At 39.2% G+C, this 21,570-nt stretch overlaps 1 protein-coding gene across 4 annotated transcripts in view; it reads right to left on the bottom strand.

The window, feature by feature from the left end:
• The window catches only part of NSUN6 (NOP2/Sun RNA methyltransferase 6), a 54,360-nt gene that overhangs the window by 11,772 nt on the left and 21,018 nt on the right, over nucleotides 1–21,570 (bottom strand). For all 4 annotated transcript variants that reach the window (XM_019662926.1, XM_019662928.1, XM_019662927.1 and 1 more), the window contains exons 6-9: nucleotides 20,525–20,606; nucleotides 17,353–17,472; nucleotides 7,757–7,901; nucleotides 2,642–2,790 (exon numbers count right to left, since the gene is read on the bottom strand). In XM_019662926.1, the coding sequence (XP_019518471.1) occupies nucleotides 2,642–2,790; nucleotides 7,757–7,901; nucleotides 17,353–17,472; nucleotides 20,525–20,606 (496 nt within the window). The remainder of the gene's footprint in view (nucleotides 1–2,641; nucleotides 2,791–7,756; nucleotides 7,902–17,352; nucleotides 17,473–20,524; nucleotides 20,607–21,570) is intronic.

Raw genomic sequence — 21,570 nt, 5'->3', positions numbered from 1 at the left:
ACAATATGGAGGTTCCTCAAAAAATTAAAAATAGAAGTACCAGAGGCTGGCCGAGTGGCGCATTGGTTAAGAGCTGGCTTGGGACGCCAGCTCTGAGCAGCAGGGCCCCGGTTCAGATCCCACATTTGGGCCAGTGACGCAGTGCCCTCTACAGCTAAGATGGTGAACAACAGGCTCGACCTGGAGCTGGGCTGCCATGAGTTGCTGGCGACGGGGTAGGCTGCAGTGGAGCTGCAGTGGGGCTGCCATAAGCTACCGTGTGTGGCCGGCAGCCAGCGTGAGCTGCCAAGAACCACTGTGAGCAGCTGTCCAGGGGCCGGCGACCAATCTGCCTCACCCGGGAAGAGCGCAATGATAATACCAACATGGGCCAGTGAAGCAATGTCCTCCACAACTAGACTGAACAAAAGTACAGCAACTTGTCTGTTCCCCTTCCCCGATTCCCCAACTCTGTTCCCCTCCCCGAATTTCCCAATGAAATCTTTAAAAAAAAAAAAAAATTAGAAGTACCGTAAGACCCAGCAATTCCACTTCTGGGTGTTTATTCAAAGATATCCAAAACACTAAATCGAAAACATATATGCTCCCCTATGTTCAATGCAGTATTATTTACAATAGTAAAAATATGGAGGCACCTAAGTGTCCATGGATAGACGATTAGATAAAGAAGATGTGAGATGTGATATACTCGTATACACTGGAATATTACTCGGCCACAAAAAAGAATGAAATCTTACCATTTGTGAACATGGATGAGCCTAAAAGGTGTTATGCTAAGTAAAATAAGTCAAACATAGGAAGGCAAAAACCATAGGATTTCACTTTTATGTGGAAAGTAAAAAACAACATAAACGAACAAAACAAACAAACTCATAGATATAGAGAAAAACTTGATGGTTGCCAGATGGGAGGGGGTTTGGGAGCCAAATGAAAAAGGTGAAGAGATTAAGAAGTACAAATTGGTAGTTACAAAGTCATCATGGGGATGTAGGGTATAGCATAAGGAATATAGTTAATAATATTGTATTAACTATGTATGGGGTCAGATGGGTACTAGACTTAACGGGGTGATCACTTTATAAGTTATATAAATGTCTAATCACTATGTTGTACACCCCAAACTAATATAACACTATGTCAACTGTAATAGGAAAATAAATTAATAAAAAAGATGTGTCTGATTCTAAAGTCCACATTCTCAATCAATTTCTGTCCTTGCCAGATGGCATATTCTCAATTCTCTCTCACACTGAGATAATACACCCTAAGTAGCCTTTTTGAATTTTCTTTTTGCCATTGCCTAGAAAAGAAAGTCTGGTGTCTTAATTTTATCCGCAAGTCAAAGTAGGTTTCAACTGTAAGTAAAGCTTCTCTTACGCTGCTTGCTATTTGAATTCCCAGGACGCGTTCTTCACAAACTGTGTGGATGAAGAAAAAGTTCAATAATCCACTACCAGTGCCACCTTTGTGTACGAAAGGAGACTCCAGAAGAGATGACTAGAAATGTGCTCAAAGGCAACTTTAGAGATTGACTAATATTACATCTGTTATTGCTGTAGCCTATGTGTTTATAATTAAAGCCTGAGAGAAAATACTGAAATAATTCTTGATCAAAAGGTGTATACATTCTATGAAATCTACTGTATCATTTTTGCATGACTGAGAGAAATCCTCAAATATTCTATCTAGGCTTCTACTAAAACATACTGGAGACCAGTTAAATTTGCAAAGTTTTTATGATTCTTCTCAGTCCTATACTGGACAGTTACTTCCCATTCAAAAAAAATTTTTTTTTCAATTACAGTTGACATACAATATTTTATTAGTTTTAGTTGTACAACATGGTGATTAGAGATTTATATAACTGGACTTCCCACTTTTAATTTGCTAAGATAATCCAGAAACCCTATTAAAGAGAGTAATTTGTTTTATATATAATTCTTTACATCAACTAGTAAACAGTCCAGTGACATTTTAAAGATAAAGCAGAATCTTTGAAATTCATTGCATCTCGGTGAAGAAGTTGTACTACTGCCTGTAATGAAAGAGTGAGTCAACATAAAGGAAACCTCTCTGTATTTAACACTAGGTCTTCTCTGTCCTTTTTTGTGAGGTAAAATATACATAACAAGTTTACCGCTTTAACCATGTTTAAGTGTCAATTCAGTGGCACTAAGTACATTCACATTGTTGGACAACCATCACCATCATCCATATCCAGATTTTCATCGTCCCAAACTGGAACTCTGTATCCATTACTAAACAGTAACTCCCCATTTTTTCACATCTCCAGCCCCTGACAACCTCTAGTCTCTATGAATTTGCCTCTTCTAGTTACTGTATATAAATGGAATCCTACAATGTTATCTTTTTGTGTCTGGCTTGTATCACTTAGCATAATGTTTTCAAAGCCCATCCACATTGTAGCATGTGTCAGAATTTCATTCCTTTCTCAGGCTGAATAACAGTCCACTGTATGCATGTACCTTATTTCATTTATTCATTTATCCGTTGATGGACACTTGAGTTGTTTCTGCATTTTGGTTATTATGAATAATGCTATGAACACTGCTCTTAGTCTTTTTTAAACATAAAACTAATGAAGGCCAACTTTCTTTCACAGCAAACTATCATCACATACCACAGTAAAGAGTTTCCTCTGTAATGGTTGATACGATGTCACTTCCTTCAAAGTCCAAGCACAAGCCATGTTTGGTCTCTGTCCCATTCCACTGCAGGGTGCATCAAGAAGAATTCGGTCAAAAGATTCTGGTAAGAATGGAGGCTCTCCTAAAAAGAGAATGATAAACATATTTGCTATCTGCCTTACCAGTGTACAGTAAAAAACTCCTGACCCAGAGCAGCAATCAGGAATTTAAAATCATAATCTGGAATAGAAAGTACAGAAAACAATTCTTCCTTCAATCAAGTAGCTGGGAAACTAATTCGGACTTAAATTTAATATAGATCTGACTTTAAAAAAAACGTTAAAAATGGGATTATTATAGTTGAGGATTATCCTATTGAGATAGTGCAAACCAAGGCCTCATCAAACGAGATCTTGTATTCCTAATGTCAGAAGCCAAAATTCATCAGAGCAAGGACCTGGAATGAATTCCAGTCATTCTGAGAGCTGACACCTCCCTTGGGAATCTACCACATGCAGCCCCAGGAAAAGAGAGCAGCTGTCCAGTTCTAGTCGATGGGTCTGTGGTTCCTCAGTCTCCTGGCTTCTGTGGGTCAGCAAGGCTCTGGGTCCAACCTTCCACAGGTTTCCCTTTGCAGTCACCTCAACAATCTTCCCCACACCAACTTCTGATCTATTTAGTGTTACTGGACAAAGTCGTGAAACCAAACAGTCTGCTTATATATTTATGCTATCTAACTGTAAGCAAGATAATTGGTGTTGACTGCTTGTGTATAAAGCTAGTTGATTTCTTGCAGTACTCAAACAATGTTCTGAATCTCACACCAAGATAATCTCTGCTTTTCTCTGGTTGCAAAACTGTCAGACACAAGCTCTTACGATTTAACTCATCTCCATCTATCACCATCTTGCTTTCCTTACCTACTGTCTCAGAAGGAATATCTTCTCAATGTAAGCAATGACTGTTTTTACTACATACTGAAAAACATCCTCTTAAAAGACTATACAAATTTATACTTCCATTATCATGAGTGTGTTTGTTTTCCCCAAATCCTAATCAAAGTTGATAATTACTTTATTGGCCATTTGTATTTCTATCTTTTTATGGTCACATTGTTTGTTTTTGCCCTTTTTCCTCTGAGATTGTTTTTTCTTATTAATTAGAAGAGCTTTGTATGTTAAGGATATTAGTCTCTCCTCTATTAAACATTTTACAGATGTTTCCCACAATTTGTCATTTGCATTAGTTTTGGGTTTTATTTTTACATATATAATTGTTAAATATTAAATATATCCTTTTCCTTGAGTTCCACCTTTGCTTTCATGCTTTAAAATCTTCCTCACTTTGCAATCAGATAAGCGTTCCTCTATAGCTGCTTCTAGTTATTTTCATGGCTAAATTCTTTATAGTAAACTCCTTCGTCTATCCCCCCTCCTCCACCCTCCAAAAATTTTTCTCACCTACTACTGATTTATTCTTTCCTCCAGGTTTTAAATACTTCTTTTATCATATACTACATTCTTGTATATATCGGGACCTATTTCAAGGGCTTTTGTTTTGCTCCAAATATGCTAGTAGTTATTAAGCTATACTTTCTGAGTTCCCAATCTACCCTTCTCCACTCTGCTGTGTGATGCTGAGGTGGGAAGTATGAACTACAGTTCTCCCTTGCTTGCTGGCTTCCTTTCAAGATTCACAAAGAGGAGGCAGAGGAGTGACTGGGGGAGGAGGGATGAAAGGCAAGAGGGGTAGACAATGTTCCCATTTGCTTGCTGTTCCTGTCAAGAGCATCCAGCCACAGCCCTTTACTTTGGCAGCTGCAGTTTCCAGCTTTGCCCATTAGGTGTCAGTATGGAGTGGACAGAAGTCCTCCCTCAGAAGCCTGTCCCAGCTCCAGGACGCCGCCTGCTCTGAGTCCTCAGGGACAGGAGCCGGCAGCAGCTGGGGAGCAGCTCCCGCCTTAGAGCTCTGAATGCCTGCTCCGGGAGCCTCTCCCCTAAGCTTTTTGGTGCAGATGAGTGAAGCTCCTCCCTTTGTTTCTCCGGCCACAGGGGCGGGAGCTGCTTTCTGCAGGTCTTAGCTCTAGGTTTCCTCGGTGATCTCTTTTGCTTTTCCAGCTCTCCAACACCTAATTTGACTGACTCCTTACACTATTTCTTTATACTACATTCTCTCTATTGAAATACTTGTATCGTTTTATTTTTAATTCTGTACCAGTTGAATTCCCCTATAACACAGCTCTCAACAAGTTATTCATTCCTCTGACAAAATAAAACCCCGAACTATTATTAGTTCCACAGCTACCTAAGACTATGAAGTAAACTCCTTAGAGTAACAAAGACCGCTTAACAAAGAACAATCTGGCCTCATCTACTTCTCCAGCTGCATCTCTCTACTCCCCATATTCACCAAGGTTAAAAACAACAACAAAAGAACAGCACTTTGTTACCCCAAAATGCATGAACTTTCCTATTTCTATGCCTCTGCTAATTCTCTGTATCTGAGATGCCCCCTGCACTCATTTCCATTTGTCAAAATGCCACCTACCCTTTCAAGGCCCAACAAATGCCACCTCCTCCCCTAAACTCTTTTTTTATTGTTTTTATGAGAAGTAACCACTGCTGACTTCTCATATAGCATTCTGTATCTTTTGGATGTATACTCGTATACTGTGCTCATGGAGAGGAAGAATTAACATCATTTAAATGTCCTTACTACCCAAAGCAATCTATAGGTTCAACGCAATCCCTATCAAAATACCAATGGCATTTTTCACAGAACTACAACGAATAAGCCTAAAACTTATATGGAACCACAAAAGACTCAGGATAGCCACAGCAATCTTGAGAAAGAGGAACAAATTTGGAGGTATCATACTACCTGATATCAAACTATACTACAAGGCTATGGTAATCAAAACAACATGGTGCTGGCATAAAAACAGACACACAGATCAATGGAACAGAATAGAGAGCCCAGAAATAAACGCAGGCAAATACAGTCAATTAATTCAAAGATATGTAAAAGGGGTGACCTAACAACAATTTTAGTAAAGTGATAATTGTGGATTATATTGAGCTGTGTACTGTCTACTAGTCATTTTTACGAACATCTTATAGACAGGTAAGCTACAAAGAATGGTTACAAATAATTTTTTCTCTGTGGCATTTGTGGATTAAAAAAAGGGGCCACGTACTAAACCTGACAAGCTCAGGGGAGGCCAGCATGGCAGGCTCTACAAACTCAGAGATGGATATTAACCACATAAAATGAATGGTGTGAACATAAAAGTCCCTAACTAAAAGCTGGTCCTGAAGGGTAGTCACATCCTTGGACTGTAGCTTCCTTGACAAAGGTCAGTCTTTACTTTAAATGAGCCTACTGTTTTGTTTTGCATCTAAGATAACAAACCCTTGGAATGTCAGAGTAATCCCTTTTTCCAGACCCCCCAGGGCACAACCCCCCCCACACACACCAGAGCTGGAAACTACAAAATCCCTCATTGTTGTTATCCCTTGATTAGCATCTCTATGTGCTGTAAAATGCTATTAACTATCCTGTACCCAATACTGTGTAAAAGAATAACTGTCTCTCCAATTTACTTTTTATCCAATCTCAGAGATTTCCCTGCTTTGCTTTCTCCCACCCCATTAATCTACCACCTGTCGATTTCATGTAACTCTCTTCCTTTGATTCTAATGCATAAAATAAATTGCAAAATTGCCATTTTCCGGAGCATTTTCTCAATCCGTTGAGATTTTGCTTCCCGGCAATTGTCTTCAGTTTGGCACAAATAAACTCTTATAAGCTTTTTCTTAGACTGGATGTTTGTTTTTTTTGTCGACATATTAAAGAGAGAAGGCCCAAAATTGTGTCACTTGGTGCTAAAAGCCCATGATATAAACCGAGATTTAATACCTGATCTAACTGCAGCTTCAGCCTCTCCCATAAATTTCTTAGTCAACCAGTCTGGAACTCTCTGGTCAAGCATCTGCAAGGTAACCTGTCCCATGGGCCCTCTCTATCCCCCATGGGAAGAAGAGATGATCTGCATAATAAAAACCCTTCCTATTCTCCCAGCCCCCCAAGAAAAGGTATCCTTTCTTTTCTTTTGTTTATAGTTCCCTTGCCCCCACAGTTCCTCCTATAAAAACATTTCATTTTGCACAGCCCTTCAGAGAGCACTTCTAGTTGCTAGATGGGATGTTGCCCAATTTATGAATCACTTAATACAACCAATTAGATCCTCCAACGTACACAGTTGAATTTTGTTTTTTAACAATGGCAACCTAGATGATCTGTAAGGGTGTGGGGAATCAAAACCATGTCCTCAGCTTTTTAAAAGTCATCTTTAATCCAAAGCAACTTTAATCAATAAACATTCTGGGAAAACCAATGCCAACTAGTTCATTAAAATATGGAAGTTTCTTGAGTATTTCATGAAATCAAATCGAAACAAAGAGACAGAGATAGAAAAATAGAAACAGAGTGACTTAACAAACACAACATTTTATTTCAAAACAAGATCCATGGCCGTTTTTCCTCCCTTCCCAGTTCCAAAGCCCCATTCCTCTAGAAAAATGAAGGAAAAAAGCAAAACAACTCAGGAATCATAAAATTGAAAGGCTTAGAACAGCGGTTCTCAACCTTCCTAATGCCGCAACCCCTTAATACAGTTCCTCATGTGGTGACCCCCAACCATAAAATTATTTTCGTTGCTACTCTATAACTGTAATTTTGCTACTGTTATGAATCGTAATGTAAGTATCTTTTTGTTTTCCAATGGTCTTAGGCGACCCCTGTGAAAGGGTCATTCGACCCGCAAAAAGGGGTCGCGACCCACAGGTTGAGAACCGCTGGCTTAGAACGTTCTGAGATGCAAAATGAAATTAAGACAAATATGTTAAGAACAAAGTGTCTGACCAAGTTTTGGGGGTTTGACTTACATCATTAAAAACTTGATATTCAGGGATAAGATGAAAAGCAAAAATATTACCTATTATCGATCCATGTCAAAGCTTCAAGGTCCTATGGATATTTTGGAGCTAGAATAATGATAGCAAATCTACTTGCTTATAAAAACCTTTGAAAGATAAAATTTAACTCACCTTCTATGCCCTTAACCGTATCAAGTTTAAGAGCCTTTGTTCCATCAAAGCAAAAAGCCCTGATGGAATTCAATCCCAACAGTAAAGCGTTCTGCTTTATCTTTTTTACTTTGTTGGCTACTTTATCCAGTGCTATTACTTCTCCCTAAAAAATAAGTAAATAAATAATAATAAAGTGTAAATCCAAAGCAATCATGATAATTATTGAGAAAAACAAAGTATGGTCTTCCCCACTTTCTTCCTACCCTAGTTTAAAGCTGAATTCATTAACCAAATGTATATCGAACTTATCAAAATACTTACTCTTTTCTTTAAAAAAAAAACCCACATATTTCCCACATAATTTTCTTGTAATGGCCAGCTACCTTTAATCAATAAAACTCAAAACCAAAAACAGAATTGGCAATCCTCTAGTGAAATTTAAAAACATCCATTGGAGGGAAATATTAAAAATCACCCATTTGATAGGCCTTGCTCACCTCTGAAAGAGCATCTGCCTTCTAGTACTTTGAGATACACAGAAATATTACTTGTAAAATCAATCCTCATCTCAATATTTTCTGAGCTATACACATAAAATTCATGTGAATTCAGACAACAAAGACAGAAAAAATATTAGCCTGTATATCACAGCAAAATGTTCTGAACTGGTATAAAAAGAAGTTCAAAAATAATTTTATATAACACCTCAATTCAGTCAGTCAATAAAACAAGAGGCTATTTTTTATTAATGCATTGTGACAGTCATATATTTTAAAACATACTATGAAATGACATTAACCCTTGTCATATGAAATTCACCCTTCAATGTATTTTCTTGCTTTTGTTTCTTTTGCATACTATGTCCTTGTATGGTATATGCATCAGTGGCATAGACTAGAATACCAGGAATTTGCTGATACTGTTTCTAAATGTGACACCAGGTTTAACAGCAGACATAGTTCCCACTAATACTTTGACTAACAGGAAAATCATTTCAAGTGAGTTGAACTGGAAAAGTTCAACCAGAATACAAAGACAACCAGAATACAGTTCAAATATACTGCAGTAAAGGAATAAATCCACTGGCTGAAGCTGCTTTTCCAAAAGTACAGACAGGAAGGCTACACTTACACAACATTTGTTTACCAATCAAAATAAATCGACAATCAAAATAATAAAAAAAATTGTTCCATTGCAGACCCATTGCCACAGGTTGCCTAACTCCACATATCCTCAACTCTCCACATATCCTCACCCGTTGCCATTTACCTTGCAATACCACACCACTCCGACTCAGGCTCAGCTATGTCATTTGTGCTGGCCAATGGAATGCGAGTAAATGTGATACAAAGAGACGTGAAAAGCACTTGAACAGTTGGCCTTGCTGTGCTTTGCCTGCAGCCACTGACAACTCTCAAGGACTGTCCTTAGCTAGGCTAGCCCCCTGGTCTTACTTAGCAGGTCTTACTTAGCAGGAGATCTTACATGGACCAGAGGCAGGGCACCCCGCTGGTCTCACCTGAAGTCACTATAGATAAGCCAACACCAGGTAAATAAGCCTGCCCAAGAGCATCAGAACCCCTAGCTAAGCCGCAGAGGATCAGGAGCATGGGGAAGCCTAGCAGGGATTGGATGAATTCCAGACTCCTGGGCTAAACACATGTTTAGTTGTAGCTGCAAAGGTTTTGTGGTCATTTCTACCCAGCAGGATAAAACCAACAAAACACAGAAATGACTACAATATCCAGGCTCTCTCTGGAAAGACTTCTTGCTCCAGAGAATGAAATATCTATGAATAAACGCCTCTAAGCACACACAGTAAATATCACACTATAAATTAAGGGAGGATTATCATATCCTCAAAGCATATCATAATCTTTACATTTAGCTTTCAGGTAAATAAAATGATTTGCATTAAACACCACAATTCCATACAATAAACCCTTCTACTAAATGCTCTTCATTTTACTGCTGATATTTTTCCTTTAACAGTTTTTACTGATACAACCTCAAATTCTTTTTAGAAAAAGAATATAAGTAAACAGACAAGTACCCTGTTTCCCTGAAAATAAGACCTAGCCAGAAAATAAGCCCTCGCATGATTTTAGGTGCCAAAACATGGCACCTTGGCATACTGAATATTTTAAGCTGAAAGAGTTTATGGAGAAGGCACCCTTCTCCCTGAAACAGGTCATAAAACCCTCATGTGAGGGGTGCATGCCCTCCATATCTTGGAGGACTCATGCTAGGGCTTATTCTCCGACTAGGTCTTATTTTCAGGGAAACACGGTATCTCCTCTAATGAACCAAGAGTATGTTTCCCAAAATTTTAAATAAATATCTTTTTCTATTGGAGATCTTTCTTAGTTACTTAAAGGTACTCACTGAGGTTACCCTAGTGCTACTGCAAGACAGTATGTGTGTGTGATGAATATATACAGGGTTACAGAGTGCATATATGTACATGCATACGTAGTACACATATACAGTGCATATATATGTATACACGCATATAGTACAGATAGGTTTAACCCTTTAATGAATTTATTAAAAAGATATTTTTATATTTATATATGTTTTATCCCCCTGCTGTGACATTTAAATGCTTCAGAAATTCTAACAGTGTTAAAGACTAATGTGTAAGTATGTGAATTTTCATCAGAAGTCTTTGGATAACTAAATTTTGCACTAATGAAAGTGAAAAGCTACAGCTGCATCTCAACAAAATAAATGTTCCTACTATTTTCTGTATAGCATTGCTGTTAATCACTTCATCGTCCTAACAATCATCGAATATACATAAAAAATGGATTGACTTCCAGTCAAGACAGGGGAGTAGGTGAACTCTGTGCTCACCTCCTCTCCCAACCACATCAAAATTACAGCTAAATTATAAAACAACCATCATTGAGGACCACCTGAAACTAGCTGAATAGAAGTCCTATAACTAAAGATATATAGAAGAAGCCACAATGAGACTGGTAGGTTGGGCAGAGATGCAGAATGGGCAGGTCCCACACCCATGGTGTGGTAATTAAGAATCAGGAGGGATATCTTGGCTGTGGCAGTCTGCACTAAAGAATGAGGGGTACCAGATCCACAGCTGGCTGCCCAGCCGAGGCACCAGTGCTGGGAGCAGTCCCCATAACATCTGGATGTGAAAACCACTGGTTTGCATCTGAGTGAGATGGAGAGCTGTTGGAGACCCAGACTCTGAAAGGGTCCCCTACACGAACTCACTCACTCACTCACTCACAAACTCACTTCTCTGGACTCCAGTGCTGGGGCAGTAGCTTGCAAAGCGCCAGACATATACGAGGAGGAATAAATTGATTATCTTCAGGGTGAGGGCTGGAGGGGCAGGAGTCAGGGCAGCTCTCTCTAGAGTCTGAAATGCTGCTAGGAGCCATTGTTCCTTTGTTGCATGCTCCTCCCACCCAACCAACAGGGTACCAATTCTGTGCTCTCCACTAACCAGGTTAACACAGTTCACCCTTGCCTGGTGATTCCCTGAAAGCCCACCCCACCCAACTCACACACAGGACTCAAGCTTTTTCCAATGGCTCCTCCACACAAGCAACCTGCCTCAGCTTGCACTGTGGACTTTACCAAAGTCTCTTAAAAGTTGACAAACTCAAAACAAGCAGAAGCTGGCCACACTGTCCTGTAGCTCTTGTTAAGCAGCCATGATCTCAGTTGCATTGGAACTCCCATCAGGTGGGCCCTAAGCCTGGCACTAGTGACAGCGAGCCTTGGTTTGCAGCATAGCCTCTCCCAAGTGCCTCCAATCCCAGCACAAGCAGCAACCAATCACAGGTCAATTTGTAGCTCCTACCAAGAGGTCCAAGCCTGGTACAAGTGATGGTTGACCTTGGCCTGCACCGGAGCCTCTCCCAAGAGGCTCTAGAACCAACACAACCAGTGGCTGGCTTCAGATCACACCAGAGCATCACCCAACCAGCTGCACAAACAACACAGCTGACTCAGCTGGCACAAGAACCCCACTAAAGCAACTCCTTCTCCATGGGGTCTGCCCCTGCACAATAGCTCATCCACAATAGTTGCAGCCAGTCCTCAAAGCCAGTCAGCCTGAGGGTCAATGCCTCCCACTGATGTGCCAAGAGCACTCATGCTCAACTACAATAGGCGGGCACACACAACACACACAAGTGAAGGTCCTGGAGCAGCCAGTTCAGGTGACCAGGGAGACTGTGCCACTGTATCCCACAGGACAACCAGTACATAAGGCCTGTCTGCCAAGACCAGGAGACATAGCAGATCTCCCTAATACATAGAAACAAACACAGGAGTCAGCCAAAATGAGGGGACAAAGAAGCGTGTCTCAAATGAAAGAACGGGACAAAGCTCCAGAAAAAGAACTAAACACAATGGAGACAATCAATCTACCAGTTGCAGAGTTGCAAACACTGGTTATAAGGATGCTCAATGAACTTAGGGAAACAGTATTCGATGAACTCAGTGAGACCTTTAACAAAGAGATAGGAAACATAAAAATGGAGATAGAAAACAAAAAAGAGCCAGTCAGAAATAAAGAATACAATAACTAAAATGAAGAATACATTAGAGGAAATCAACAAATAGATGAACCAGAAAACTGAATCAGCTATATGGAAGATAAAGCAGCGGAAAACATCCAACCAGAACAACAGAAAGAAAAAATAATTTAATAAAATGAGGACAGTTTAAGGGACCTCTGGGACAACACTAAGCATACCAACATTCACATCATAGGGGGAAGAAGGAGAAGAAGAAGAAGAAGAGGAGAGAAAGTGATTGAAAACCTATTTGAAGAAGTAATGACTAAAAAGTTCCCTAACCTGGCAAAGGAAATAGACATATAAGTCCAGGGAGAACAGAATCCCAAACAAGATGAATCCAAAGGCCCAAAGCAAGTGACATCATCACTAAAATGCAAAAGGTTAAAGACAAAAAGAGAATCTTAAAACCAGCAAGAGAAAAGCAGTTAGTTGCCTACAAGGGAGCTCCCATAAGACTGTCAGCTGATTTCTCAACCAAATTTTGCAGGCCAGGGGGGATTGGCATGAAATATTCAAAGTGATAAAAGGCTCAAACCTATAACCAAGATTACTCTAACCAGTAAGGCTATCATTTGGAATTGACACAGAGAAAGAGTTTTCCAGAAAAGAAAAAGCTGAAGGGGTTTATCACCACTAAACTAGTATTACAAGAAATATTAGGACTTCTTTAAGTAGAAAAGATTAAAAAATATTAATAAGAAAATATTGCAAAGAAAAAAAATTCTTACTGACAAAAGCAAACTTTTAGTAAAAGCAGTGGATCTACCAACTATAAAGTTAGTACAAAGGTTAAAAGGCAAAAGTAAAAAGACCACAGACCATGTATAATTACAACAATAAAGAAAGAAAAACAAACACAAATTAAGTAAAAAATAATGACAAAAACAAACACAGAGGGGCTGAGGAGAAATTGCAGTGAGTTTAGAATGTGTTTGAACTTTAGAAACTATCCATTTAAAATAGATTGCTGTTAACATAGCTTGGTATATATGAAGCATGTGGTAACCACAAACCAAAAATCTATCAGATATATACAGGAAATAAAGAGAAAGAAATCCAAACACAAAAATAGAACGCTATCACCATGAAAGAGAGCAAGAAAAAAGAAAGGAACAGAGAACTACAAAAACAATCAGAAAACAATAAATTGGCATTAAATACATACCTATCAATAATTACTTTAAATGTCAATGGACTAAATGCTCCAATCTAAAGACAGGGTGGTAGAGTGAATAAAAGCAAGACCTGTATATATGCTGCCTGAAAGAAACCAACTTTGGAAAGACACACAGAGACTGAAAGCAAAAGCTGGAAAAAGATATTTCATGCAAACGAAAATTAAAATTAAAAAAGCTGGGGGAGCATACTTAGGCAAAATTGATTTTAAAACAACAACTGTAACAAGCAACAAAGAACATCATTTCATAATGATAAAGGATTCAATCCAAAAAGAGGATATAACTCTGGTAAATATCTACACACACAACTTAGGAGCACCTAAATATATAAAGCAAATATTAATGGACATAAAAGGAGAGATTGACAGTAGTGCAGTCATAGTAGGGGACTTTTAACACCACACTGACAGATTATCCAGACAGAAAATCAACAAGGAAACAGTGGCCTGAAAAGGGTTGAGGGGTGGTTAAAGAGGTGAAGGGATTAAAATGTACAAATTACCAGTTATAAAAAGTCACTGGAATGTAAAGTACAGCATAGGGAATACAGTCAATAATATTTAATAACTGTATGGTACCAGATGAGTAATAGATTTAATGGGGTGATCACTATGTAAATTATATAAATGTCTAATCACTATTTGTACACCTGAAACTAATATGATATTGTATACTAACTGTAATTGAAAATGAAAAATAAATGAATTACCTGATCAAGTCTATTATCAGTTACTTCTGGGAGCACAGATAGTATATCTTCTACCAAGTAAATCAGCTAGAGTAGAAGGGCTTTGCTAAGCGCTGTGGAGGTGTTTTCTATGCCAGCCAAGTCTTACAGCTCAAGTAGGTAATATTTTCTTTATAAATTAGTACCGTAAAGAAAACGGCTGAGTTTGCCAGGTGTGTAAGAATTACTACCACTATGTAAATCTGGGCTGATTTAGAAAAGTCTGAACAGATCCACTGTCCTCACTTTTACTGTCCTTGCTATGCCCTTTACCCAGCATAGATTCTGCAGCACGTCATGAACACTCTCTTATATACATCCGCAACTATCATGCTTCTGTGTCTTGCATTCAACATGGCAAAAAATGCAGCTGCAGCTAAATACAATTCTTCACCAACATCACGTTTACCCTCATGTAGCTGAAAAGCAGCACATCGCTATCCCAGCTAACCTTATTTTGAATTCAGGACCACTGTATTCACGGGGCCCTTAGCGCAACCTGGAATTCTTATGCTGTGTTCATAGCCCATTTTCCTTGATTAATAATTCATACCTTCTCAAAGCTGTGACCACCTCCTCTTCCCCCCACCCCCACCCCCGTCTCATCTGATGACCTTGCTTCCTATTTCACTGAGAAAACTGGAACTAGCAGAGAACTTCCTGTCTCTTACCGTGTCTACCAACCCACCGACACTTGCACCCATGTACTCGGCCTTCCCTCTTATTTCCATGAATAAACGCTCATGCTACCATCTAAAACCTCTTGTGCATCAATTCCTAGCCCATCTCACCTACTCAGAGATATTGTTCCTGCAATTTTCCCTGTTCCCTCTGGTGTTACCAATTTCCCCTTTTAATGTATATCTTTCTCATTAGCATACAAACATTGTTATTTCCCTCAAATAAAAAAAAAACCTCCCTGCTTTGCCTCCAACTACTGCCCCATTGCTCCACTCTCCTGTGAAAACAATCCCCACCACCAAAGGAGGCACTTCCTTTGATTCCTCTCATTCTCAGTGCAAGCAAGCATTTCCACTCACCAAAACTGCTCATGACGAAGTCGCCAATCACCTACATGGTGCTCATCCAGTAGGCCCTCCCAGTTCTCCTTTTACACGGCCTAGCAACATGTGACACAGCTGATCTTCCCATCGGCTTTCAATCCGTGTCTACACATGGCTTCCAGGGTACCATACTCCTGGTTTATTTCCTGCACTACTGGCCATTATGCTCACTGAATGTCAGCACACAGCACCCATGAGTCCCGTCTTCTGGCCTCTTCTACTTTCTATTGCCACTCACATCAGTTTATGGCTTTACATGTTATCTATATGTTGATGACTTCCAAATGTATATTTCCAATCCAGACATCTCTCCTGGACTCTAGACTCAAATATCCAATTTCCTGCTCAACGTCATCTCTTGAACGTCTTAATATACTGACTTTAATACATGCAAAACTAAATTTCTGGTTTTTCCCTGCAAAACTTGATCCTCCCATAGTCATCCCTGTCCAACACCTCTCTCTCCAGTTCTTCGGTCCAAAAACCTTAAGAGTCACCCTTGAGTATTCTCTTATGTTCACAACCAACATCCAATCTATCAACAACTTCTAACAGCTCCACCTTAAACACACATCCAGGATTTAACCACTTCTTACCTCCTCCAACGACTTTTCCCTGAAGTACCATTCTGGTCTCTCCGCTTCTGCCCTTGCCCTCTTACAGCCTGTTTTCAATGCAGTGGCCAAAGCGATACCTTAAATAATAGGCAGGCTTATGCCATTCTTCTGCTCAAACCTCCAATGGCCTCCTATCACGCGAGGAAAACTGGAGTCCTGTCGGACCCTGCGGAGCTGCTCTCTCCAGCGCCCCCGCTCCGCACCTGTCCTACCTCTCTGCACTCTTTTCCTCCTGCTCTCCTCCTCACTTAGCAAAGCTGCAGAGGTTCCTCAGGCAAGTCAGGCACCCTCCAACCTCAGAGCATTTACACTTACTACTTCCTCTCACTAGAACATCCTTTCCACAGACCTCCATATCGCTCATCACCTTTAAGTCTTTCCTCAAATACCACCTTCACAGTGTGGCTCCCCCTCAGCACTCTATTTAAAACTGCAAGCTCACTCTCCCTCCTCTCGATAATTCCAATTCCCCTAATCCTCCTTCATTTTCATCACAGGCCTTATCACATCATATATGCCATATCTCTAATTCATTTATTTGTTATCTGTCTCTTCTTACTGGAATGTAAGCTCCATGAGGAAGAGAATTTTGGTCACTATGGCTTATTGCTCTAACCCCAGTATTTAGCACATAGTAAATACTGTTTATTTAATCAACCAACCAATCATTTAAAATCTGATTCCTGATCAAGGAAGCTATTGTAGGTGAAGTACTTTAGAAACCATTTAGTTTCTACAGAATTTGAAACAAATTGGAAGATAATATTAACTGGCTATACCCTTCCTGAGTTGAAGAATCTTAGTTGAAGCATAGAGTGGTTACAAGGCCACACTGAGTTTTGAATACAGATAAAACTAGCCCATAATGCAAGAAAATACACTGGCAAATACATATCCGTAAGAAAAAACAGTAAAACCTGAGCTAAAGTTATACAAGGACGTACATACTATATTTTGTGACAAAAAACAGGCTTTATCATTAAGCCAGATCATAAGATTTTTCTGAATCCCAAGATAAGAATACGCGCACACATATTCAAATATATATGTGTGTGTGTGTGTATATATATATATGTATGTATATATAAACAATATGCATTTTGACACTTTAAAGATGTACTGTCATATTAATTTTTAACAGAAAATTTATTTTAATAGTTTAAAAAGTGTTCTAATTAACATGTAAAGATCTTTTAAATGTTTCTCTTAAATTTAATTTTATGAATAAAAAATTCTATAAATGCACTAGCAAATTTGAGAGGTCTTGAGATAGCCCTCACAAGGGATAATTGTCTACTGAACTTAATATGTGATGACGGACATCACTGAGCAGTCTTCACTTTGGTTGAATCTGAAATAAATCAGACTGTGAATGTCTGTATGCTGTTTCATAAGTTACGAGTAGTTCCACTTTCATCACCGAAATATGTAATATGCTGAGAGTAGTTTCGCTGTGAAGAGAGGCTCACCTGGTCACGCATCAGTGCTGCAATGTGTGTTGTTTTGCCTCCAGGTGCTGCACACATATCTAAAATCCTCTCTCCAGGTTGAGGATCCAGAACATGAGCTACTACAGAAGATGGCAAATTCTGTAAGAAAAAAAAAAAAAATCAATTATCAATGATGCTAACTCATTTTAAATTTCAGAATCAGAGAACATAAAGAAACTTTTGGAGGTAATCCAGTACTGCATCCTCTGCCAAGAGCACTTTTTTTTATAAATATACTGGTGTCAGGAAATTCACAAATTCCTAGAGTGTCCTGTGATCTCACAGGACAATCACATACACAGACACATGTGCCTGATATGTTTCCCCAATCAATGCGGCAAAAAAAAAAAAGCATATTGTCCTTTCTCAATTGTGTGGTTCTCAATATTTTGAAGTGTAGGGACCCCTAAGAAATATGAGAAAGCTCAGGATCTCTTTCCAGAAAATGTACAAAAATTTTCAATTTCAGGTGCTTAACCATCTAACTTCCATTTGAAAATCCCAGCTTTCTGCTGCTAATGCCTCTCAAAGGCATGTATGGGCTCCTCTGTTCCTACCACCACACTTCAGTAGGAGAAAAGTAAAAAGTAAAAACATCTTAGCTAGAAATATATTATGAGATTCTACAAACCGACTATACCTTTAGAGCAATAAGTTACATTAAATCTTTATTAGCATTAATTATATAAAGACTACTACAGGATGACAGTCAGCCTTAAATAAAATAGAATATCACAAAGTAATTTTTTTGTAAATAGTTGGCAAGAAAAAAGAAGACGCTAACAAGCATAGGGCTATTTATTTTTAAAGTTTAAAGGTTTCCATTCATTCTCACACCAAGACACTTACATGCATTAGTACATCCTCAAGAACTGTGAGGTTACAATGCTCTCAAGTGAATCCAAGATCACCACTTGAAAACAGAAAATCGATGGTGAGAAAGGAGACACACACAAGAAAGTTTTCACCCTCTCTGTGGACATAGGAAGCATTAAAATTAATGCAAACAACATAGGCACCTGAAAAGCAGTCCCTCCATACTAAACACTAAAAACAGCTTCATCTGTTACAGATAGTTTCTCTCAACGGTCTAGTTTATTTCAAAAATATTTTTAAATTGAACTCTAATATGAAAACACTAAAACACGTAGATGGCTGCCGGAGAGTCTTTATCTAGAGACAATTGGCTATGCTTAACTCCTAATAAAGATAAGATTAATGTACTGGTCAAAGATGACGGATAGTTCCAATCAAATATAAGTAACCCATTAAAAACCCTCTGGTTGAAATTATGAAATAGTCCAAGTGAAGAGGCTTCTCTAAGTATTTAAATGATGACAGTTTTCTTAAAATGATTTCATCTACTATATTTTTCTACAATATTTCTCAATCCTGGCTACACATCAGAATCACCTAATGAGTTTTTTTTTAAATGTTCAGAAACAGAAAAAACCACCATAAAATTCGTATGGGACCACAAAAGACCCCACGTACCCAAAGCAATCCTGAGAAAGAAGAACAAAGCTGCATCATGCTCTATGACTGCCAACTCTATTACAAAGTTTCAGTGGTTAAAACAGTATGTAACTGGCACACAAGCAGACCAATAGAACAGAGAGCCCAGAAACAAATCCATGCCTATACCGTCAATTAATTTACAGCAAAAGAGCCAAGAACACACAATGGGGAAAGGACAGTCTGTTCCATAAATGGTGTTAGGAAAACTGGACAGCCACATGCAGAAGAATGAAACTAGACCACTAACTTATATCATACACAAAAAAATCAACTGAAAATGGATTAAAGACTTGAACGTAAGACTTTAAACTATAAAACTCCTAGAAGGAAACACAGGCAGGAAGCTCCTTGACATAGGTCTTGCCAATGATTTTTTTAATCTGACACCAAAAATAAAACAACAACAAAAATTAATGAGACTACATCAAACAAAACAGCTTCTGGAGCCTTCCAGCCAAGATGGTGGAGTGGCTAAACACGGTGCTCACCTCCTTTCACGAACACATCAAAACTGTAACTAAATTACAGAACAACCATCGTTGAGAACTTCCTGAAGACTAGTTGAACAGAATCCCCCAAACTTAGAATATAAAGAAGCCACACTGAGACTAGGAGGAGGGGCTGGTCCCACACCCAGGTGTGGCGGTTAAGAAATGGGAGGGCCATCTCGGCTGTGGAGGTCCCCCTCAGAGAAGCGAGGGGTTCCGGCCTCACACCGAGCTCCCCAGCCCAGGGCTCCAGTGCCAGTCAGAGAAGTCCCCATAACTTCTGGTTGTGAAAACCAGTGGGGACTGTGGCTGTGTGAGATGGAGGGCTGCTGGGGACATAGGCACCACAGGTCTTAACGTAACCACACACAGACTCACTCGCTCACAAACCGACTTGCTCTGAGCTCCAGCACAGGAGCAGCAGCTCGAAAAGCACCAGGGACACAAGAGGGAGGGCCTGAATTGTCTGGCTTCAGCGTGAAGGCTGAGGGGCATTTCTGTCTAGGGCTGGCAGGTGCCAGTGTTCCTTTTTGTGCCCTTCCCCTACCCAGCTGGCAGGCAAGGTGGGCACAAAATCCAAACACTTCATCAACTTGGGTAATCCTGTTGAAGAATCCTAACAGATCTGGTCTTTGGTATCTTCCTATATTGGGGGTAATAACAACAATGGTAATACCACCTAACCAGACTGTAACAAATCAAATTAGTTAATGTACACGCAAGTGCTTAATAAACTGAACGAGGCAAAAGAAATTACTTGTTACATCACAGCAATGAATAACCACCTGACAAAAACCTGTTAGTGGTCAAACATTTGACTCTTACTCAAAATTATACGTAAACACCTACATGTATAGCAAATACACTCCTTACTTACAGATTAATGTTTTGAGAAGGAAAGCAACAATTATAAGCTTTATACTAAAGCACCTTGGCCAAAAAAGGCTAAAAAGTAGTTAAAACTTAGTTGAGAAATAGAAAAGAATGCTTACAAGATTTTTTCTTACTGCTTAACCAAAGGTAGATCAGAAAATATATGAATAGACCACAAAAATATATTCATAGAATTTTTTTTTAAAACCATAGATTTCAAATAATTCACTGAAGTATGTTTCAATGTCACTAAATATTTTACAAATACTTACCTGTAAAAATAAGTAGTTGGGCAGTACATTGTCAAACGAAGGGCTGAGGTATACTGGCTCTGTCATTCTTATGCCTACACCTCTGAAAAGCAGGAAATCTAATGTTAGTCTGTATAAATTACATCCTCTACACAAAGCCCATTTCTAGGGAAACACTCATGAAGCATGTCAAATATCAGACGTTCAGCCTTTTTAAAACCTCTTTTTACTCGACACCAAAACAGTTAGACTAGTCCTGTGAATTGTTTCTCAATTTTCACCTGCAGTAGGCTATCAGGACTAAAAAGGATAAAGTTACATAAATGTTTCATTTGGGCACAAATGAATTTGAGATTTGAACAGACTAAAGCAGCAAAGGTCATCTAAGTCTTTCTTTATTGATTCATTCTCATCTTTCTGGTAACAGGTTTTTGATCACTGTTATTAGCTTTTCAATTCAACAAACAACTCAGTTTATAAGGCACTGTGCTAGGTAGTCGTAAGAATCCTGCTGATGCTAAGCAATGACAAACATGCCACACTGCTCTCATCTCTTTAGAGAATAGCTACTTGGTACTATGGACACAATCCTCAAGATGGTCTTTTCTGCCTTTGTCCCACGTTATGAGTGGCAGTGGAACTGATCAGAGCAGGAAGGGCCAGGGTCCAGGTAGACAGTGACCCAGAAAAACTAACATCAAAATCTGGGAGAGGCTGTCAAGAGACTATCAAAGGGGAGAGAAAGCACACAAATACTGTTAAAGGAAGTCTGGTGTATCAGGCCACACCAGAGGAAGCAAGAAAAGGAGGAAATCAACATAGTCTTTCAGGGATTAGAGGGACACAGAAAAAAGTACAGTCTAATAAAAAAGGCAAGGATAAGAATCAGGACTTAAACCAAGCACAAAGGTACAAGCAAAGAAATGAGTCCGAGTAGAGAAAAGAACCAAGTCCTCAGATATAGAACATGAGGCAAGTTCATAGCTTATGAACCCATCTTGGCAGAGAAGCATCTATCCAGATGGTTTGTACCACCTGAAGTAGGCAGGTGGGCTAATTTTATTCAC

Source organism: Hipposideros armiger, unplaced genomic scaffold, assembly GCF_001890085.2.
Source record: "Hipposideros armiger isolate ML-2016 unplaced genomic scaffold, ASM189008v1 scaffold_383, whole genome shotgun sequence".
Lineage (NCBI taxonomy): Eukaryota > Metazoa > Chordata > Mammalia > Chiroptera > Hipposideridae > Hipposideros > Hipposideros armiger.
This window is presented reverse-complemented; position numbering and strand designations above follow the sequence as displayed.